The following is a 24998-nucleotide window of genomic DNA, read 5'->3' as shown; positions in this document are numbered from 1 at the left end:
TCTGTGTACAATGTTTTCCTGGTTCTGCTCACTTCACTTTATATCAATTCATGTAAGTCTTTTTAGGTTTTCCTGAAATCTGTCTGTTTGTCATTTCTTACAGAATAATAGCATTGCCTTACAATTATATATCACAACTTGTTTAGCCATTTCCCAAATAATGGGCATTTCCACAATTTCTATTTTTTTGCCATCATAAAAAGTACTATAAAATTTTTTTTTGTACATAAAGTTCCTTTTCCCTTTCAAAAAAACTGATTTCTTTGGGATACAGAGTTAGTATTGGTATTGCTGGGTGAAAGGGTATACACAGTTTTATAGCTTTTTCTCAACTTCCAAATTGCTCTCCAGACTTGTTGAATTAGTTCACAACTCCAGCAGTAAATTTTCCCCTATCTCCTCCAACACTGGTCATTTTCTTTTTCTCTCATATTAGCCAATCTGAAACATACCTCTCCAATTTCAATACAATAGGAATATTCCAACTCAATGAGGGCTTTTTCCACAAGGTTTGAAAGGAACTTGTTCATGGACTCATGGCTTACATCATCCAGGTTATAGTAACTAGAAAAGAACAAAATGATTACAACTCATAATTTTAAGGCATGTATATTAAATTATCTTAATTAAAATTGATCTTAATAATAATCCTAAATTAAAATATTTTAATTTTATCTGATATTTTTCTGAGAATTTAAAACATGTATTTTTCTTCATAGAAACCTCTGGAAACAAAGCCAGAAATTATTATCCCCATTTTATAGATGAGCAAACTCACACTATAAAATAAGATCAACTGAGCTGGTTAATAACAGTGTCCTGTGGTTTGACTTGTTTTAAGGTTACTAATATATGTATAAATTAGTAAATCTATTGTTTCTGACTAACTTCTCTTACCTACCACTAACACTACCACCACCACTATTATTACTCACTCAACTGACATAGATTTTACTATGTGAAGTACACACACACACACACACACACACACACACACACACACACGAGAAAAAGATAATCAGCTAGGTGCCCACTGTGTAAAGACAATGAGCTAGACTGGACGGATATAGCAGGTTTAGAGTAAGTTCAATCCCTAACCAGAAGGATCTCACCCAGATAGCTTTATGGCACATAGTAAGCACTTAATAATTGATAAATACATTTGAGTATTATCAAATTAGGTGCATATATTCATATTTAATATATATATATATATATTATGTATATTTACATGTATAAGTTTATATAATATAGTATAGTATATATCAGTGGAAAGGTTAATAATTTATTTTTAAAATTATGTATCTAAACCTCTGTGCAGAATAAACTATTATTATATAATAAAATTTTTACATTAATTTATAAGAGTAAACTTTTCATACATAAATTAATCACTGAGAATAAACTGCTCAGTTTTGGAGGTGGATAAACCTTAGGATAGGGCCCAAGGAAGCCATTTGGTAAATTGCTATACCAATGGCATTAAACGAATCTATGTCATCTTGGGGCCTATAAGGTGCTTTATCAGGCTTAAAAAAAAATCCCAACCCAGTTCTGTAGGGTATATATAAAGTTCATAGGGGTTGCTGTAAGTTATACAAATAAAAGAAAAAAAAATCATGTAGGCTTATATTTGACTTTTTTCACTTCTCCACACCATGTAGAGAATATCACACCCTTTGCAAATCTCTATGACTAGGAGGAATTTGTGTTCTGGCAAAGGTCCAAAAACAGAATGGCTTTGTCCATATAGTTAGAGCAATCTTCTAATTGTGACTCTACATCATGCAAGTGAGATATTTGTTCTTACATCCTACAACCTAAAGAAAAGGTAAATGGAAAGGAGACTTGGGAGTAAAGTGGTGGGAGTCAGCTGTTCTAATTTTGAAATAAGGAAGCCAATTCTTATACCTGGTTTAAAGAAAAAAAAAAAAAAAAAAAAAAGGTAACTATACTTTCAAATAAAGATAGTAGACCTATAAATTCACAACATGAATGTTCACAGGATTTAGAAATGCTTAGGAATATTATTATCAGCAGTAATTTCTTTTTTTTTTTTCCATCAAAGGGGAGAAAAATGGGCTCACTAGTACACTCAACAAAAATGGAAAACAAGCATACTTAGACTGAGAGTATAGAAACAGATACCTAAATTAGAAATATGTGAATTCAGTTTAAAAAAAAAAATCTCCAAATGTGAGATTTTTCCATTAATGAAGCTTGATATAAAATGCCTTTCCTGAAATTCTAAAGGAGTGCATTTGTTATAATTAGTATCTTGATAGATAGGCCTTGTTAGGAAAAGAAGCAGGGAGAAAAAATAACTGAGATGATTGTTAAAATGTTTTAAGAAAAAGGAAAAATATGCTACAACTAGAATATTTATCCATGCAGATTAAAGTACAATCATCTGTTAAATATTTAGCCTTCCTCCCAAATTAAATTATTAATAAATTAAAAATGTCTTATTTTAGTTCTAATGTTGATTTTAAAAAACCACGTATATTTTTTCTTTTTCTTTTTTCCTTTCCTTAAAATGTTTAGAATCACTTTAAAAATTAAAAGTCTTTCCTGGAAACAAACATTTATTAATGTAATGATGATCAATTAAGCATCAAACTGGTTCTGCTAATAATTTAAACCAAATAGATTTTGCTATCCTCAGGTATAAAAAGGTAAAAGACTAAAACAGTAGGCAAGAAAAAAAACTAGCTCCTCTCCTGGTAAACAACTGAAAGGAATTTTTAGTAAGAATGATGTTTTTCTGATTTCAAAGTAAAAATTAAAAACACAGGGAATGTAAAGCTCCCTGAAGGACACAAAGTATCCCAAGTCATTTGGAGTTATTAAAAACAGTTTTCTCTCTTTTTTTTTTTTTTTTAACCCCCTGAGGGAAATGGGGTTAAGTAACTTGCCCAGAGACATACAACTATGAAGTATTAAGTATCTGAAGCGGATTTGAGCTCAGGTCTTTCTGACCTTAGGACCAGTGCTCTATCTACCTCAGGACCAGATGCTCCTTCTCTTTCATTTTTTTTTTTTTTTTTAAGGAAAAATGAAATCCATCAGTCATTTTTGTAAATGACAGCTCACAACATACTTTTGGTTTTGCTGTTCTTACAAACTTTCTAATGTTGTATTTATCAATTGTCTGAATTAGTATGTATTTAAGACATTACTTCTAAATTGAAAACACTGGTGAAAATGTATGGTGAATTGCTGCATATGTAGCATTATAATATTCTCACCAGAAAAAACCGAACAGTAAAAAAAATTATTCTACTGTAGTATTTAAACACGTTAAAAGGGGGAAACACTGTTTTAGGAAACATTCATGCCAATGAAAGTACTTAAAAAACAAACCAAAAAACAAAAACAAAAACAAACCCCCCACCCAAAAGTACTTGCAACATATTGGGTACTCAAACTGCTGTTGATTTTGAAGATTTCTATACACATCTATGTTATAAAAATACCGAAATGACCGACTATTCTTGCTTTAGTAGTGTCATTTTAGAGTGAATAGTTTTCTAAAATTACCAGTGGTTCCAGGAGTTATTTAAAATTGTCCATTAGTAATTCAGTTTTTGTATTTAAAAAAAGAAAAACAAAAAACTTATACCATCCAAATTTTGGTTTGCATGTGATATGTTATAATGATATACATTTTTCAGATGAAGCATATTTATGTCTAATCTATTAGAAAAAAGATGAGAATGATTTTGTGGTTTGAAGTACTATCTTTAAAATAGGTAAAGTAGGTCATAGTATATATTTCTGAAATATTTAAAATAAGCTGCTGCCAAAAAAAAAAAAAAAAAAAAAAAAAGAGAGATAATTAACTGAAAACATGTCTCTAAGGAGGTAACACATTATCAGAGAACTGCACTGAAATAGTCAAAGATTGGCTTGCTGGAAAACTGTTATCACATTTTTTCCACAAGCAAAATATCATTATATTTTCTTATTGAGAGGCTTACTCTCACTCTCAGTAAAGATCTCATTTTTTTCAAATTTGCCTAATTATGCATATATAAAAAACTGAGTGAAAAAATAGAAATAAATAACATATCAATATTTTATGTGACTAAATTTTAAGCTAAGACTGCTTATACTAAAATACTTATATTTTTAATGATTGTAATTTAGAAATGTGCAATTGGTAACTTTTTCAGAACAGCAGACTTTTAAAGGTATAATCAATGATATAATAATTAATAAAAACAATTATTTTAAAGATTGTCTCTGAACAAAAATTTTTTATAGTTATGTATTAATAATTTATTTTAAACAATTTACAGAAAAAAATGTAGTTTTTTCACTATTTGGATTATGGTTCTATATCCACTTAACCTATTTTCACATCTTACAAAAGAAATCAGACTTAGAAAGAAAATTTATATGTTACATATAAAGTATATATTTCAACAAATCAAAAAAAATTTTTTTCTTACCTGATAAAATAATTTTGAAACAAATATATTACAATGTTTTGGGGAATATAGAACAATTTTGGGGGTTTCACGTGTCAAGTAGACTAACATAGTAAGCTCCTATAATATGAACTGAAGTTGATTGAACAATAACATGTATATGTGTGTACATACATATACATATATATTCACTTGAAGGGGATTATATATATTTTTCAATTATGACAACTATCAAATTTATTCAGTAATTTAAAGTAAAAAAAGGGCATATTTCCACTGTATATTCCTTACAGCAGAAAAAATATAATTTATGGGTTATCTTAAGCAGTTATATTATATAAATGTTTAATTACAGATAAAGAATAAACACAATGCAGTTTCATGCTCACTGCATTGAAATCATCTAATCATTATTTTCCCTTTGCCATAAACAGACAGCCTACCTTTTTATCAGCATGCTATTTCATTTATTTCACAGTGAAACCCAGTTTCACAATAATTGACTTGTCAGAAGCTCTAATTTATGAGGCTGGGCTCTGTAAGCTTTCTCTATATTGGACTCAACCTGCACACAAGCAGGGTTGAATATTTACAATGCTGTTAACAGGTGCTGAGTTGTTTAATGATTCTAATAGCCAGAAGCGTACTGAGAAAGCCAGCGGGATCACAATTACAGGCTGTTTGAACACAACAATTACTCGTCCCCTGAGAGGTGTGAAAGTCAAAGACAGTTTTATACTGACAGCATCTAGCACATGGACTAGACAGGCTAACTTCCATTAGTAGTCCATTGGGAAAAAGTAGTAACACACCCCCTACCTATCGTAAAATTTCACAAAGTACATAAAATTTAAACAATCAAAAACTGAAATTAACTTTTTTTATTATCCTTAAAATTTGTTATCAAAGAAGAAATCATGCAGGAACTACAACACATGAAATTATTTTCCTAATCTGTGAAAGGATGGAATTTTACCAGTTTTTTAAAAAAGATAAAAAGCCTTTTGCAGAAACATAAAACACAGATAAAGTTACTCCAAACAGTTTGGATTTAATGCAGATAGTGACAATCATTTCCTGTTTAGTTTATGTAAACCTGGCTAGAGATCTCTCTGGGAAATTTTTCATCAGTCTTGAAATGCTGCTGCTATAACTGTCAGGACTGGGAAGTCATTTGTTACACCACCATGTTTTTTTATGTTCAGATTATGCAGCAGTAATAATGACACAAATAATCAAAGTAGGTTGCAAGGACAGCTGAAACTACAACAACATTTTTGTCCTAGTATTATTTAAAAGGCTTTCTCAGGAGAATAAAGGAAGTAAAATTGATCACACAAATTGAATCCAGAAATCAATTTGGAGGGTATTATATTTTCTGAAAATAGCAGTTTCATGAATCTAGCTATATTTAAATACAAAATATGTTATAAATACTATCGGTACATATCTACTATTTCCATATACCAATGTAACAGATTATATTAAAACTATATCTGTTTAATCACATATTTCTATATGTGATATAAAATATAACAAGTTGCATTTATTTAAAAGTATTTAATATAAAAAAAGATGTAATTTTGGGAGAAGGAAATTACAGAGTGGTACTTATAATAATAATTGTTTTGAATTTTCAAATTTTCAAAGCAATTGAAAATAAAATAAACATTATCCCCACAAATAACTAATTTGTGCTATGTATCAGGGTGAAGCTTGCTTTAAATTTCCATTTCAATTTATAATGCTTATATTGTATTCTTCTACAAATGCTGAATGGCTGGGAATCAGGACTATCAAGATTTAAAAATTTTAAGTTGCTGGATATGATGAGACAGTGCTATAGTCCCTGTACTGGGGAGGATGAGACTCGTAGAACTATTCAACTTAGGAACTGGGAGTTTGATGTTGCAATAGGGTCAATGCTGATTTGTTATAGGCACTAAGTCAGACACTAATGTGGTAAATCCCTAGGACTGGGGGAGTCATCATGCTGCCTAAGGAGGGGCAAACATGTCTCAGGTGGAAAATAGAGCATGTTAAAGTGTCTGTGGTGATTATCATGAGCTTTAGATGAAAAGCTAATGTCCTTCTAGCATGTACAAGTTGGAAAGATCAAATTCTAGGATCCCCTCAGAAATTAAGTCACAGCTCATCCAAGGTGCTATGGATAAAGTATGGTGAACACAAGTAAGTTGCAATATATTATTAGTCAAAAATTGTACAGGAAATGAGTTTAAGAATAATGTTTTCAAAGTTGTATAACTGGGATAGAATGTAAGCCATCTATGCAGTAAGAATAAGGGAAAAAGGAAAAGACAAACCATATGTTTAGAGTGGAATCCATGAAATTTTAAGAGACTTGACACACTGATGGACTCTGCTGTGGAGGATCTGTGGGAAGACTGGGGCAAAGGTTATATAGGATGAGAAGTCCTGGATGGGTTGTGATTTGTACCGTTAAAATACTCACATCAAGTAAATTACTTCTAGTCTTAGTGCTCTTCTTTCCATTCACTGTTATTATTACTTCAGGCTTTTGTAATTTCTTACTGAAGCTATTGAAAAAGTATTTCAACTGGTCTTCCTCCTTCTTTAGCATTTCTCTTTCTAAAACTATGCTTTAAACAGCTGCCAAAATCATCCTCCTAATGCACATTCCTGACAATTTGCATAATCAAGAGCCCCCTATCTTTATGAAGTAAAATCCCATCTTTTACAGGAAGCCTTTCCCAACCTCTCTTAATTCCTGCATTTTCCCACTGTTAATTATTTCTCTCTCTGTGCATATATTTATTTGTATCTTATTTCCTCCATTATAGGAAGAAGGTAAGGTCCTTAAGGGATTGTCTTTTTTTTTTTTTTTTTTTTTGGTATCCTTCTTAGCACAATGCTTGGCACATAGCAGGCACTTAATAAATGTTTACTGACTGATGAATCAGATGAACTAGTTTCTAGTCTTGATTCCATCCTAACTATCAATGTTGAGCAAGTGACAACCTTGCAGAGTTATAGTTTCCTATGTAAAACGACTAGATGACTCTTTTGAAGCAGTTTTTAACTTTCTTTGAGTGAGAGACTTCTCTGGTATTCTGGTGAAATCAATGGACCATTTTAGAATAATGTTTTTAAAAGTTTAAAACAAAATACATGGCATTATAAAGGACACCAATTACACTGAAACAAAACTATCAAAATGTTTTAAAAAAAAAAAAAAAAAGGTCACAGACCCTAGGTTAAGAATTTTCCCTCTATATTTTATAGATGAGGAAATTGAGACCTAATTAATTAATCCAAAGTCAAACAGATAGTATTAAAGATGGGATTTGAACCTCAATTCTCTAACTACAGAATCAATTCCCATTCCATGTAACACAGTTACACACCATTTTTTCCTTCTTCACAAAATTCTGTTCTGAAAACCTTAAAGTAATACTGAAATATGTTACTGATGGGGTTAGTATCATCATTATCTCATTCATATCTATTTTGAGGGTCTGGAGATGATCATATCATTATTCTTTTATATAGAATGTTTTATGGACAATTGCAAAGGTACTTATTACTGCATGCAAGTATTAGGCTTACTTTTAAACATCCTCAGTACAATTCTAAAAGCATTACAATACGAATTATATTCGCTGTTTCCATATAATTCAACATAATTTTGACTTTAGATAGGTTTTTACATTTTGGAAGCTCTTTGTTAATTCATAGCCTAGAGATTTTGACTATTTAGCATGATAATCTCTTTTAAAAACAAACTCTCAAATTATTGTGAATAAATATTTTCTCTGAACAGTTATGTATAACAGTTCAATCCATGATAATAGATTGGTTTCAGTTAGTTTTCAGGCTGAATCCTCCAGGATATTTTCAGTTTAGTATTTGTAACATGACAATTTGTTAGCTCTTAGGGCATGAAAGATAGCAGACATTTGATATTTAATTTCTAGTCACTGATTTGTGGCTTGCTAGATATCAGGTAAGTACTAAGATGTTGTAGTCTGTTGTGATGCTTCATACAATTTTAACCATTTCCTTGCATATTCTACATTGATCACAAAGTCCAAAGTCCTTAAGGATGATCCTTTTGCTATATATTGGCTACATATCATTAAAATCTTCCATTTCCACAAACACACCTGTATGACTCAAATCACTTGTTTAGCACTTCTTTGTCAAAATATTGTTGATTGAATTCTTCGAGATATTGTCCTTGAAGGGTTTTTTAATTCCAGTCTTGGATCTTAGCAGTTTCATAGGCAAATTGATATCTACTTGTTTTGAAAGCATTTTTTGAAAGTTTCTGACTTGTCATATGCTATAAGAATGTCTATATTCTTTCTACTTTTTGGTGAGGAAATGTCAATCTTTCTACAGTTTCTAAAGTGATACATCCTATGTTTCACTAATATTGAATAGGTTTTCTCCAAATACTTTTAATATTTGTTATGGTCCATTTTGAAGTCCCTAATGTGAATATTAAGATTAGTATTGTATAGTTATTAACTGTTTTAAATGTGTTCTCAATCAAGTGGGATTTCAGAATGCTGGCAAATTTCTTAACATATTTAACCACAATTTTTTCTTTGATGACTTTATGCTAAATCTTTCTTGCCTAGGATTTGTAGGTATTTGTCTTTAACAATTAGTTCAATATGATATCTGTGGACATGTTGATCTTTACTCTTCTTTCATGTATGTTACAAATTTCATATTCATTGAATCCAGAAAATTCAATGATGTTACTGGGGATTTCAAAAGATGAAGTATTTTTTGGGGGAGGAAGGTAGTGGAGTCATATAGTATGATATCATTCACATATATTAAGTGATTAAAAAACATGCTCTGGCTTCACTTCTTTTTAGGCTTGGAAGTCATACTTAAATAAAATGGGATAATTGGTTTAAGGCCAGATAACTATAATGGGCTTACTTAAATCTGAAAAATGTGATAATGTGATATTTATATTCACTATTCTTGACATTACTAAGATGGTGGGATGTTATAAATAGAAAGCAATTTTTTTTTCCTTTAAAAAAAAAAAAACCAAACCAGTTTCCCACCTGGACATCAAGTATTCTTGTGTTCTTGTTACACTTTGGACTGTTTTATATATTTGCAGAAAGTGAATAAGTTATAAATGCTGAATTTTGAGTCAAAGACCTTGTGAAAATCTTTATTTCAGGGATCAGAGGTGCAATGACCCTACAATCTGGAAAATCCATGTAAAATTTTTTGGCCTTTCCTTTGTACTAGAGAAGTCTGAATTTTTTCTTTTACTTTTATCGGGTGTGTACAGTAACATAAGATAGAATCTGGGTTAAGCATTTCTGAACCTCTAAACTTTTTCTGTGTTGTCTGATGGCTTTTCTGTGTTGTTCTAAGGCTTCTGCAAAGCTCCTCCAAAATTCCCCTTTACAACAACTCCTTATGCCAACCAGAAATACATCAAAACCACAATGGGGAAAATTGCAACGTGAAAGTAATAACTGTAGTATAAATGTTATGGCACTTTGAGACAGCCTGGTCAATAATTACTGATCAAGTCCCTATTTATACTTGTTGGACTTTCTTGTACCTCTTTTTTGTACCTCCAAGTCAAGACTGTATGTTTATGTGTGTATCTGAATCTGTGTATTTACAATTTCTTTTTTTTAATGATATAAGCTATGACCATTTTATATATAAGATAAATGGCGTATACTGGGAGAAGCCTATTAAGAAAGGTGAGAGTAAAGCTTGTGTCTAAGAAGCTGATAAAATACTTTACTAGCAATTCTACTTTGCTAGCAATTCAAGTATCACTATGAAGCACCTAAGCCAATAATTACTGACCTTATCTAATCTCATTTGCCTACTTCCATTCACTTTCCCGTAACTGTTCATTGCATTAATTGTATAGAAGCTTTCTGTTTCTCATTTCATCCAACTCCTATTTTTGATTTGGACTTATGACCATAGAAATGACCAGAACATTTTCATAGCCTTCTTGGAAGGTGTGATATTGCCCATGATTATTTTCCATTCTTATGACTTTTAGCACAGTTTAGCACTGACACTGAATTATTTTTATTCTTTACACCATTTTAATGAATCTTAATGAGGTAGCAACTTGATACACTAATAGCAGAGAAGACTAATCCTTTGTCCTAACCAGTGGTATCACCAAGGCCCAATTTGTGAATATTTCAAAGATTCTGGTAAGACTTTACAGCTATGAGAGTGGGAACTTAGGACACACAAAAAGGTGTCATTACTTTACCACTCCTTCCTCCTATCCCCTTGACCTAGATGTTGAATTGTGATTTAAGGATGCTACTATTAGTATCCAGTTTTAAGTGCTTGTACTAACATAGCAATCTGATCATTTCTATTAATGCTAAAAGTTTAATATTGACAAGAGGGATAAATCAGAAATTACTGAGAAAAGGTATTATACCCCTTTTTCCCATGTGAATACTTAGACGTTCAGTCTTTCCTTAGTGCAGCCATGACAATTTTCTCATTTTTTTGTGAATATGGCCCTACATAGGGAGTAGAAGAAATAGATCATAAAGATTAGGAACGAAACATTGGAAGAAGTTGAGACAGATGAGAAGACAGCTATATCATGATGTAAACTGTTACTCCTTTGTAGCATAAATACTTAAAAGAACATGTAAGCTTTGCTTTATGTGAGCGAATCCACTGGCCAAGCCCGAAGTCACAACACAAGCTGATATTACAAACACAGAGATATTTAAGTTTTTTTTTTTTTAAAAGGGGGGAAATCAGTAAATTAGGGGTGAAAAACAGGGGAAAAAAGGCAAAAATCTTCAAATACAGTAAGTAAACCTAATTATCCATATATATAGACTTAGGGGAAAATCAATTGAGATATTTATAATGATAGCAAATGGAATGTATAACTATAATAAAGACAGAGACAAAACATTAACAACTAACTGTAAAGCATGGGCAAATATTAACAATAAAATAAATTTGTGTCAAGAATACAATATATGAAAGAATTTAGCATAAGGAGAGGTTTTAAAATTCAATGAAAAGAATGAAACTTCAATGTTGGAGTTATAAAAAAAAGGGCAGATTAATGTTGTTGATAAAGCTATAACTAGTCCAATTCTAGAAAGCATTTTGAATTTGAAGACAGCAAAACTAAACTGCTTTTTCTTTATATGCATAACTCTCAGAGCAGTGCTTAGTACAGAGTTATCATTGACAAATTGATCTAGAAGTTTTACTCTTAGACATACATCATAAAAGATCAAGGAATCATATATGTTAAAAATAATTACATGACAGCATTTTTTATAGTTGCAAAGATTCTATTTGCTGATATTTCTACAATGATGTATTTTCACTGGCAATGACAGTGAAATAAACATATTTAGACTACTCCCCCCTTATTGTACTATGTATTACCGTACCATAGTACATGTGAGAAAATGGGAAGTATAATGTGTTTCATGAAGAATTAGTAATACATTGTGAGCCACTTCTATGATTTAACTTTGGAACTGGAACATAATCTTGGGTATCATAAAATGAAAAAAAAAACTATTTTACTTAGAATAAAGGTTAAAAAGAATATTATTTCCAGTTGCTTATCCAGATAACAAAATTCCCATCTACCTCTGCATTCATCATGACTATGGCAAGAGAAATTTTAAATCAGAAGGCAGTCTTACAAGGTAGTAGGAATTTTACTATTAAATATTGCTAAATCAAAAGAACAGAGGCTGAATGTTTTTATTATCTATAGATCTCTAGATCAAACATGTCCCCAAAATTGGTCTATTTGGCCCCTTAATGGGAAATTGTGCCAGAAAATGCAAAATAATTACTGTTCTCAATATACAATGTCATTTTAAACACTGGAAAGGGCTGTATAAATTACACAAGGATGTGGTGCTATGTATTATATAAAACACTCTGGTAGCTGCTTATTCCAATGCCTTTCTCATCTCTTAAATAAAAGAAAGGTATATGTATTTAGGACAGATATTTTGGTGAAAAATGAAATAGATATCTTTTTTGCATCATAAAATAATAGAATTACAGACAATATTAGATTATATCATGCATACTGTCTATTGATTTTTAAGGAAGCATTTGATTCTGGAAAGGAAAGAAAATCTTTAAAGATTTTTTCAAATGTCTATCACAATTATATCACGTTTACTAACTATGATACATAATCATGGAAATAATTTTGTTTCATGATTTACTGATGATTGATATCTGAGGAGGTAAAAAGTGAGATGTATGTTTCCCTATGGTATTCACCAGAGTCATAGACTATGGACTAAACAAAGCCCAAAGAAAAGAAAGATTATGTACTAATAGCAAGATTCTTCAAATATCCATTATTTGTAGGTGCCATTATGCTATTGTGTTTAGCTCTATAGTATTAGAAAGCCTCCAAAGTAGAAATGTAAAGAAAAATAAATGAGAAAAATAAGAAATAACTAACATATACTAAAATTTTGAGAAATGATATAATTTACATGGGAAATATTAATGTCAAAGATGTGGTTTTGCAATGGTAAGTAGTATGCAATCATAAAAAGAACCACACAAATTTCCATATGTAATCAGAGCAAGTTCTTCCTTCTACTTATTTCCAATATCTTTTTGTAGCACCTATCCAAGACAAACATATTGAGAGAAGTGTTAATTTGATAGACTGTCTAATTCAAGGTAAACATACTGACAGCTTAATCTGACAAACTGCTCATCTATCATATTCTTTTTCACCAACTTTACTTTTCCAATATAGTTATACCAATCTGTTTCTTTTTACTATCAAGTTAAAAAAATTAGTCTAGCAAAACTAAGCAATACACTAATCAAATATCAGAGGATATACAATGTTTCACAAACATATAGGTTCTCTCCTGCTTCTGCTAGTCTTCCAAGATGCTACATTTACATACTATGGAATGCTGCAATCTGAGAAAAATTAAAATTTCAAGTAATAGAAAGTGGAACAGAACGTTGTCTGGCCAGCCCACTGGCAGTATAAAGTATACTATGGTTATAAATACCAGAAAATGAGGCGAGATGGTTAAATAGTAAGAATGGGTGATTAAGGTATGGAAAGCTAGAGAAGTATATTGTATTTCCTATGTGGAAAATTTATGTGAAAACATGGGCAAAAACTGAAAAGAATAAAAAGTTGTGAAGGAGTAAATCTCCACTGCTGAGGCAAGAGACCTAAACCAATGAAGTCACAAATCCACCAAAGTGAATATTTGAATATTTCTTCCAAGGGGAGTAATCTTGATAATTCTTTTTTTTTTTTTTTTTTTTTTTGAGGCAACTGGGGGTTAAGTGACTTGGCCAGGACCACATAGCTAGAAGTGTTAAGTATCTGAGGCCAGCTTTGAACTTAAGTCCTCCTAAAGTCAGGTTTGTTGCTCTATCCACTGGGATATCTACCTGTTTCTGAGAATTCTTCTTGAAGAAAATAGTATATTTCAATAATTATAATTTCATAGTCTATTTCTTTTTCCTTTTCCCTTGAAAATCAAATAACATGAAAAGGTTAGTTTCACTGGAAAATTAGAAAGTAAAAAAAAAAAAAAAAAAAAAAGAGTAAATTCAGAAATTCCCAATTGGAGCAAAGCCTTTCTCTCCTCTGATTCTGCCACAATTCTACTGTACACCCAACCTTATCACCTCATGTCTGGATATGCTGGATGATTTTCCTGCTACAAGTATCTTCTTGTTTTAAGCCCACCTTCTACTCAGCCATCAAAGTGATTTTGCTAAGGCACATGTGCAGCCATGTTACCAGTCTACTCAAGAAATTCTTATCCTCTTTAGGATCAAATATAAAATCTCCTATTTGACATTCAGAACCCTTCGATACTGCCTACTTTACAATTTTATACTTTAAACCTCCCATATACTTTGACCTAGGGGTACTAGCCACCTTGTTTCCTTGAATGGGATGCTCCATTTCTTTACTCTGGGCTTTTTCACTGCCTGTTTCTCATGCATAGAAAAGGTCACTCTCCTTATCTCTGCTTCTGACTTAAAAACTCACCGTCTGTAGGAAGCCTTTCTCAATCCTTAATTCTTGTACCTTTTCTATGTTGGTTACTTCTAATTTATTGTGCATGTAATTTGTTTGTACATAGTTGATTGCATGTTGTTTACCCTATTAGATTGTGAATTCTTTGAGGATAGGAACTGTTTTTTGCCTTTGTAAACTAGTACCTGGCACATAGTAGGAACTTAATAAATCTTTACTAATTGCTCATCAAGAATACTAGCACCTTCCCAGTATTTCAGATTTACAGATAATAACAATTAAATACCATGTAACTATTCATACAAAGTAATATTTCTGTCCTTCATGGAATAACAATCATTGATACTTCAGTTCAACCTACAGGTTACACACATAATGTCCAGTTTTGGTCTCCTAGAAGCAGAAAGAGATTATTTTATTACATTTTTATTTTTATTATATTATTACATTTTATTACAGGAATGGTGAATCCAAACCTTACTTTGCGAAGTTATTGAATGCCAAGACAAAACAGCCAGAAAACCATGCACATTTTAAGCTCTCTGGTAATATTAATTAAGGACAATTCCTTGGTTTATTTCCTATGAGCCAAATAAATGAAAGCATTTTACAGCACTAAAAGTGCTATGAGGTATGAATTATACCAACTAGAGAACTTGCCTTCTTTTTAAAGGTATAGCAATAAATATAATTATCTTCAATCACTACCAAGGAGAAAATTTTGTGGTCTGATGATGCAGTATATTGTAACAGTCCTTAAAACTACAAAGTATATTTCCAAAGAACATTAAGAAAACACAATAGTGCTGATTCTACTGATAGTAGTCCAAAAGAAATTAAAATAATTTAAAACAAGTCCTCATTTCATTTCATTTACCTGAAGGGAAGAACTAGATCAACAAAATTTAACCTTTAAAAGAACACTATATGGTGTTCATTATGTTTAAATTTTACTATTTTCTATAAGGTTTAAAGAAGGCAGTTAAGTGAATCAAAAGAATACTGGGCCTAGAGTCAGAAAGACATGAGTTCAAATATATCCTCATATTATATTTTACTAGCTGTATGACCCTGGCAAGTCACTTAACCTATTTTCTTTCATCTACTGGACAAGGAAACGGCAAATCAATCTAGTGTCTTTGCCAAGAAAAGCCCATATGAGGCAAAAAAGAATCAGACACAACTGAATGACTGAACAACACAAGGTTTAATCTGAAAGAAAAATAAAAATTCACATTGATCAAATTTTAAATATGTAGATTGTTCCTGTCTGAAAGGAGGGATCTTCAATTATGTTATGAGGAACCAGTCACTATATTCCACTTCCATGGAAGCAGGTTCTTTTTACATAGTAGAGGATTATTTAATCTCCCATTAACAGTTATTGATCGATTAGTTCTGAGAAGGTTCCCTCATTGCTCTAAGTGTTATAATAACGTTCTCTTTATTTTAAAGACAAAGGATGTTTTGGTAAAAAATATATCTATATCTAAAGGGAAAGGGAATAGGATTGTCATTAAGGGTTATCTTTATCCTTTTTCATTGTGGTTGTTCAAATGATGAAGATGGTTGGGTGAGAAGAGAGCAAGAACAGATTTATTGTTAAATTTTTTAAATTCTTTTGTTAAATTCTTTAAAATTAAATAGGGGGGAAAAGGTAATGGCAGCCAGTCTTTGGAGTTTCAATGAGAAGATCTTAAGGTTTTTTATGTTAAAGACCCATAGTTTGTTGTTGTTCAGTCATTTCAGTTGTGTTTCCAAAATATATTTGGACCTTAAGTTAAAAATGCCTGGTTTAGATTATTTAAAAAAAAAAAAAAAAATCAAAAACCCTACATTAATGTGCCTGGGTAATAACAAATCAGGATTAGAAAGTAAGCCTTTTGGAAAAATCATTGGGGAGGCAAGGCAAGGATGATATTTATAATGGTACAGCTAAGTATTATCTATGACTCGTCTAAGATTCTAGGCTTAAATTTCTTTAAGAAGAAGCTCTTCAAGAATAAGCACAAGTCCAATTACTCCATTAAATTCTTTCTCTCTATTCCAGTCTATTATAATCTTATTTACTTTCCAAAGTCCTACTGCATTAGAAGTCTTCTGTAAATATCTTGACAACAAGGATCAGATATTTGTGGTTTTATGTGCTCAACATATTGCTATAACATATGACAATAAGAAAAAAATTAAACAATGAAAAAACAAATAAAAGTATTTGTATTCACACAGATTTTAAATTTATTGATATATTTAGAAATATAATGACACTATAGTATCAAATTTACATTTTATGTTATTTGGTAAAATTCATGTAACTGCGATTTTCAGTTATATAGAAGAACTTACTTTGACATTTATTTATTTAAAATTTGAAAATGCAAACTGTTACTTTTTAAACATATCTTCTTCACTGTGGAGAAGAAAGAGATAGAATGACTTTTATAAACTGTGGTCACTTTACTTACCTGGGGTTCATGATAAGTCGACGGAAAAAATAAGTCCAGGTAATGTAATCCATTGCATCCTGCTTGGATGTTATTGTACCAGCAGCAATCTCAGCATTCAGATGATCAGAAAGTACGTCTAGTAAGCTAAATGTGAATAAAAAACAGGAAACAAACATAAACATAAGACACATACTGGACCAAATTTAATGCCACATAATACACATATAACAAAAGTTTATTTTCTAAGATATTATTCACTTTCACATGAATTATGAGCTAGCTGATCATTACATAATGTATGTCGTTACATAAAGCTACCCTCCTTGCTTCTGCCCATTACAATTCTAATCAACTGTGCTTCAAAATTAGTTTAATCACTTTCTTTAATATGAAGCATTTCCCAATCCCCACCAAAGTTCCTTGTATTTATTTTGCACATTTTATGGATACTTATGTAGGGTAAGTTGTTTCCTTTGATAGAACATAAGGTTCCTTGAAGGCATGACTGCTTCATTTCTTTTTGTATTCATGTTTTATACTAATGAAATACCTTTACTCTTAATCATGTTGTATATTTTTATAGATTCTTACTCAGATGAATCTATCTGTTTTATATATATATATATATATATATGTATATAAAACATTTAATAATCAGGTTGAAAATTCAAATTAATTTTAATCATTTAAAAAGTAAATGTCTATCATACCATTTTACATTAAAAGGTAAAATATAAAAACTAGAGAAATTAAGATAATCAGTGTAATTTTTTCCTTATTACTCTTTTTTTTTTTTTCTTTAGGGTTAAAGAGGATTCTAGGTCATATCAAAGTGCCTGCCTTTGATTTTTTTTGTTTTTTTGTTTTGGCTTTACTCTTGTCAAAAGGGTTTCTTGACAGTAATTTTAAAAGATAATTGAAGAAACAGTTAACTAAAGAAAAAAAACCTTTGCTTCTCGTCTCACTGAAACAGATTCAAATTTATAAGAATAAGACTTTGTAAAGTGATAAATGGCTAAATGATAGGAATTGGCAGTTCTTAAGAAGTCCAAACTATCAAAACCCTATGAAAAAAAAAGCTTCAAATCATCAATAATTAGAATGATACAAATTAAAGCAACTCTGAAGTTCTACTTCAAACCCATCAGATTAGCAAAGTTGAGAGAAGTGATAAATGCTGGGAGACAGAGAGAGGATTGGTGGGGAGTGGGATGCAAATAAAAATAACAATGCACTTTTAGTAGAGCTATGAATTTAATTAGTCCAAGTATTCTAAAAAAGTAATTTAGAGGTATATCCCTGAAGTTACTAAATTGTATGTAATACTTGATCCACTGGTGTCCCTCTAATTCTGTACTTCATTGAGACCAAATAAAGTATAAAAAAAATCTTTAGTCACCAAAATATTTCTAGGAACTCTATTTTGATGTGGCAAAGAACTAAAAAGAAAGGGGGCACCAATAAACTAGAGAATAGGGAACAAATTATGGTACATGCATGTAATGGAATATTAGCATGAAAGAAGAGAGAATTTAAGAGAAATCTAGGAAGATTTATATGAAGTAATATAAAATGAGAACAATTTAAATGATAACATAAACATCTTAAAAGAATTAAATGATCAAACACAATTTCACATGATAGATGAAGAACTCTACCCAAACCTTTTTACCACAGCCAGTGGAGTAAATTATTTTTCTTGACTATGCATATTTGTTACAACGATTTTACCCACTAACGCCCCTTATGCAGGGAAGTAAACAAGGTGGAAGAGAAAAAAAAAAAAAAAAAAAAAAAAAAAGATGGTTAATTATTTAAAAAATAATTTAGAAATCTTATTGAATGAAGCCTTCACAACTGATTTGTCAAAACTAAGGCTATTTTTAAAATTTCCTTTGGCATTTCATGTTAAAATATTTTCATGGAAAAAAATGATAGATTTATTTCTTTAAATGTAGAGATCATTGCTGTTTTCAGGTCCTTCCACAGTTGTGGTCAATTCTCCTTTGAATCAAGAAAACATCCATTTAAAAATGATCAATGGAACACTTTTCTGAATGAATCAATCTTAAAAAACAAACAAACAAACAAACCAAAAAAAAAAAAAAAAAAAAACTTTTGGGCAATCAAGATGTTTAATTTTTATCACCAAAACTGAAGTCCTAAATTTATTTATTTTTTGCAATCAAAACAAAGCAATGTTCTCTGTATTTTTTTCTGCTCTCTAGTTGATATTAATAGTGGTCAAAAATATATAGAATAAAGCTTCAAATATAAGATTATCAGAAGAAAGCAAAGAAGAGCTGTTAGGTAGATTTCCTTACAACTAATTTACAGAAGGATATGTACAATAGCTACACAGGTTGGAAGCACAGTTAAAATGAGATCTAGATAATTTGAGAGTACATACAATTCCATGAAAACAGATTCATGTAAACACAAAACAACAATAGAGAAATAACTGTATTGCTAAAACAATCTAATCTCTTGTTGATTGATTACTGATTTTAAACACATAGGTATACACAAGGAATTCATCTTATCTAAGTGTAAGGATGTTCCACTGAAGGAAGAATTAGGCATATTCACAGTGACCACATGGAATTAAGTTCAAATTCACCTAACCACTTCAAGTCAATATTTTCTATTTATGGCTTTTAAGAAATGAGAGCTTTTGGTAGCCCTCAATTTTTGGTGACTGGTAAAAAAAATTGTCAATGGCAGTCTAAACAAATTTTGAGGAAGGAGAAAGGTATGGTCAGAGACAAAACAATTAATTCAAAGGAACAGCAAATAAAGGAAAATTTGTTTTCTAGTTTGAATTTATATAAGATCTAAAAAAACCTGAGGGACAAAAATATGGCAATAAAGGTATTGGAACTTTGTTGGAAAAAAAGCTGCATATCAGGATAGCAGACTATAAAAGATCAGACAAATATAAGTTAATATAAGTGGGTGAAAGGAAATATCAGTAAAAGGACATTAATAGTGAAATGACAATGGAATAATCCAGCCACAGACTATGAGTAAGAGTAAGTGTGAAAATAGAGTGTCAAATAGAAAGGCATAAATGGTTTTAAGTACTTGTGTAAGAAGTGTTGTTACATTTCAGATAGGTTAATTAAAAAAAAAAAAAAAAAATTATTGCCAGTCCATTTCATTTTATTTCTATTAAGGTAGTATGTCAGAAATGTGTGATGATGTATTTACTTATTAATTCCATTTAAAATCTTCTGGTTATTTTGAATTAAAAATCTGTTTTGTGAACATGAAAAAAAAAAACAAAAACAAATATGCCACAAACTTAATTCATTTAAACCCCCATTTTTTTTCTTTCTAAAAAAATTCACCTTGATTCTACTGGGAACGGTTCATAAAGAAACTTTTTATAGAAGTCTTTCTTTATGTCATGAACCAAGATTACAGCTTTGCCTTGGTCATCAAATTGAGGTCTACCAGCACGTCCCATCATTTGAAGTACATCTATAATAGAGAAAACAGAAGTCTTATATAAGAATGGGTCTGAGATATATTTATTGATTCTGGTACATATTTAATTATTCTTTACATATTTATATATATGTGTGTGTGTAAAATAAAGTAAATAAGAAGGCAGCCATACAATTTATTAAAGATTTTTCAATACAAAAAATGTATTATGCTGTTGCTGCTATCTTATTATTGTGTTTCCTAACTTTGAATTCATTCAGAAAACTTATACTTATGTAATAAACCATAATGAAAAACTAGTCTCTAATAAGATCTTATATCTGCACATAAAAATAACAATGGGTAAATATTCTCTTGGTAAAATGCTAGAAATAGCCATTTATGTGATGCTATAATTTTAATAGAATAAGTTATTGATTCATCAAATATTAATTTCTTTTGTTTATCACTTCAATTCTTTGAAGCCAGAGGATGCTTTATTATTGTATTGTATATCAGTGTTTAGCACAATGCCTAGCATAATATGAAAAACTTAATGTCTGTTTAATATTTAATTATAAAATTTGTATGTATTATGTGTCTCATATAATGTATCATTTTATATATATATATATATATAAGGTAAATTTTAATATTAAAATATGAAGCTTTTTGACAAAATCTGTTAGATAATTCCAATCCCATCCTCCCCAGGAAAACTGTGCTACATATATTAATAGGCTTATTAAAAAACAAAACAAACAAAAAAAAAAAAAAAAAACTCTCACTAGAAAATCTACATAACCATAGGAAATTAACAGAGAACTATTAAAACACAACTTTTATATACTTTAATAGCTTATTCTTGTCCAAACTATGAGAGCAATTTTATCCATGTATACAACTAATATTGTAGTTGAGTATGGGATATAAGGAATCTATCCAAATAACAAGTACAAATTACATTCATTACAATAAGAAATATATGAAATGGAAATTCAAAGAAAGACTTCATATGGCTAGGCTAAGGAAACAGAAGACTTTATAAAAATGATATCTGAAGGGCTTATATGAATTGGATAACTGATGACTGGGAAGGAGTAAAAGCATTTTTAGGAAGAAAGACTAATTTAAGCAAAGATTCAGAAGAAAGAAAACACTATAGAAAGAGCTATAGAATATGCAATGTGAAGAGAAAAGTCATAAGACATAATTCTAGAAAGTAGAGGAAAAACTTGAATGCTATTTTGTAACTTCAAGTCAAATGTGAAGTATAACTTTCTTTTTCTTTATACAATTTATATATGTAAAACTAAATATAAAATAAGAAAAAAGAAAATAGGAAAAGAAAAGGAAAATTAAAAAACTACCCCCAAAACAAAATGACATATATCCACCAGAATATCAGAGAGGATTTAAAATATATAACAATGAATATCTACTTCAAGAAAGCATATAAAATAATAGTAGAGATTATAGATTCATAATTATCTATCTTTGCTTCCTTGTGTGTACTTTTTTGTTCTCTGCTGTGCACTTTTTACTTTATTCTTTTTTCCTCCCTTTCATCTCCTCCCCACCACTTCCACCAAGCATACATATATAGCCACAACTACAACACACACATATACACATATCTATATACATACATGCATATGCAATACACATTCACAAATATGTAGGCTTGTACTTTCTATTAAATCAATTAAAAATGTACATTAATGATTCCTACTACTTGTCATTATTTTCATATTTGCTAGGGCATTTAGTAATTTTTTAAATGTCAATAATGACCAATCAGCATACTGTACTTTGTATTCAACATGGCAGGATAAGAAATTCTTCTATGCTAACAACTGGGTGAACAAATAGGTATTTTTTGTTAGATATTTTCCAATTACATTTTAATTTGGTTGCCAATGCATAAGAGTTTTGTTCTTAGGGCTATAAGTGCCTTAAAACTGCCTTAAAACATAATTCATACTGACATAGTTCTTAATGGTTAAAATCTTCATTAAAATATTTCCAATTTTTCCAATATTACCTGTAATGGGAAAATCCACATAGCGTCTTGTTTTTCCATCATAATATTCTGTTCCCTTAACAATTACTAAATGAGCTGGGAAGTTTACACCCCATGCTAATGTGCTTGTAGCAATAAGGACCTAAAACAGAAAAGAATATTAATATAATCTCACTAACTAATTTTGAAAAATATAAATGTCAATAGGTAGAAAATAAGATACCTGGATTTTACAGTTTACAAATAATTCTTCCACTGTTTTTCTATCTCTTTCATGCAGTCCAGCATGATGCATTCCTATTCCAAATGCAAGAGTCAATTTTAGATTTGAATCTCTTATTGTTCCAATGATGTCATTCATCTACAAAGAAGAGATAATTGTATGATTTCAATATGCAATTTTAAAAGTCACATTACTATTAATATTTGACATTTATAATCTCCTATGCTAAACCTGATCTAATGATTAACTTTTCTGTGCTTTTAACTAGTACCAAATAGTTTACATGATTGTTCACTTATACTCTGAGACCTGTTAATGCCAATTCTATCATTTTATGCTGTTATTTTTCTCTGAATTCTTGATCTTTTATTCTTCTAGATGATTTTTTGGTATCTTGTCTACTTCTATAAAGGGCAGCTAGGTGGCACAGTGGACAGAGTGCCAGGCTTGAAGTCAGGACTTCTCATATTTCTGAATTAAAATCTGGCTTCAAAACACTTCTTAGCTGGATGACCCTGTATAAGTCACTTAATCCTGTTTACCTCAGTTTTCTCCTCTGTAAAAATGAGCTGGAGAAGGAAATAGCAAACTACTCTAATATCTTTGCCAAGAAAACTTCACATAAAACTAATGAAATTATACATGCCTGAAATAACTAAGCAGCAGCAGCAACAACAACAACAACATATTCCTACTCCCTACACAAGGTCAAGCCTCCCTGTGTCAAATCTAGAATATCTTCTTGGGGCACTGAGGTTGGTGCAGTGGATAAAATGCTGAGACTAAAGTCAGGGAAATTCACTTTCCCAAGTTCAAATATGAGGTCAAGCATTTAGTAGCTGTGTGACATAAGTCACTTAACCCTGTTGGCCTTATTTCACATCTGCAAAATTAGCTAGAGAAGGAAATGGCAAACTCCAGTATCTGTGCCAAGAAAACCCTAAACGAGGTCACTAAGAATCAGATATGACTAACAAAGAACTAGTTCTATAAAGTGACCCTTTTGATAATATAATTGATATGAAATAAAAAACTCTAAATTGATTTAGGGACTATCACCATGTTTATTATATTTGTTCAACCCAATCATGAAAAATGAAAGTCTTGCCTAGTAAAATTATCTTTATACTTACAATGTTTAAAAGTATAGTCATAACTTCTGAGTAAATACTGGTAGCTTAACTCCCATATATTCTATGCTTTTGAAATGTCTTTTTGCTATCTTTTACTGATATTTATTGTGTTTTTTTCAATCTCTTATGTTATTAAAACGATTATTTTGTTGAAATTTTCTGATTGATTCTTTTGTTTGACTTGGCAAACCATCATATTATTTATAAAGAGAAATACTTTTTGCCTCTTTATTATTTACATTATTTCATTAATACAAAGTTCCTCAATTTGTTTTTCTTAGCTACAACTAAAGTTTTTGAGGACAAATGCTTATTCTTGTTTTATTGAAGAGCTTTTTGGAAAAGATTCTGAGGTATTTCTCTTTCATCATTTTCAAGAAAACTATTTCTTGCTTTTTATTTTTCTTTAATATAAATTAACATATTCTGTCAAAAGCTTTTTCTGTATGTATTAATAATCATGTAATTATCATTTTTGTTGTTATGTATGTATTGTTTTCCTGATGCTCAATCATCTTTGCATTTTTGGAATAAAGCCAACTGGTCATAGTGAATACTTTTTTTGAATAAACTGTGGTAGCTTTTGTCAATATCAATCGGTATTTAGCAGTATTAAAATTTATTAACAGTAATGGTCTATGGTTCTTAGCTGTTTTCCTATTATACATATACATATATGTGTATATATACATATTCATATCCATATATAGATTTAGATGTATAAATAAAATAATCAAAATTCACAGAATCATAGAAATTCAGAGGCCTTAATTCTAACGTGTGAATGTAACTCTCAGTAAGTGGTCATTCAGCTTTTGTTTGAATATCTCCAGTGAGGAGGATCACATTCATTACCTTGTAATGCCTCTTGGCATTAGCCCTAAATTGTTTGCTATGAGAATCTTCCTTACACTACTGCTAATGAACACTGCTAATTCCAACCATTGGTTTTGATACTTGAAAGAGCATTGGCTTTCGAAATAGGGCACCTGGGTTCAATTTCTTCTTCTGAGGTACATAGCTTACTTTTGTCATGTTGGATAATGATCTCTCTGGGCCTAAATTTCCTAATCTACAAATGAAACAAACAAACAACAACAAAAAAAAAAAAACTGGACTAGTTTTATCCACAGGAACTAAATAGTTGTACTCTTTCAAATAACAGCCTTTCAAAGTCATGAATATAATTAATATATCCTAAGAAAGTTTTTATTTCTCCAGGCTAAATTTCCAACTTTTAGCTTGATTTTAGACTGCTAACTCAG

At 30.5% G+C, this 24998-nt stretch overlaps 1 protein-coding gene across 3 annotated transcripts in view; it reads right to left on the bottom strand.

The window, feature by feature from the left end:
- The window catches only part of ASCC3 (activating signal cointegrator 1 complex subunit 3), a 325569-nt gene that overhangs the window by 82161 nt on the left and 218410 nt on the right, over positions 1-24998 (bottom strand). For all 3 annotated transcript variants that reach the window (XM_074310218.1, XM_074310220.1, XM_074310219.1), the window contains exons 31-35: positions 22601-22738; positions 22399-22519; positions 20276-20408; positions 16944-17069; positions 453-564 (exon numbers count right to left, since the gene is read on the bottom strand). In XM_074310218.1, coding sequence (XP_074166319.1) covers positions 453-564; positions 16944-17069; positions 20276-20408; positions 22399-22519; positions 22601-22738 — 630 coding nt within the window. The remainder of the gene's footprint in view (positions 1-452; positions 565-16943; positions 17070-20275; positions 20409-22398; positions 22520-22600; positions 22739-24998) is intronic.

This window comes from Sminthopsis crassicaudata, chromosome 4, assembly GCF_048593235.1.
Source record: "Sminthopsis crassicaudata isolate SCR6 chromosome 4, ASM4859323v1, whole genome shotgun sequence".
NCBI classification, from domain to species: domain Eukaryota; kingdom Metazoa; phylum Chordata; class Mammalia; order Dasyuromorphia; family Dasyuridae; genus Sminthopsis; species Sminthopsis crassicaudata.
The sequence above is the reverse complement of the archived record's forward strand: the minus strand, read 5'-3'. Positions and strand labels throughout refer to the sequence as shown.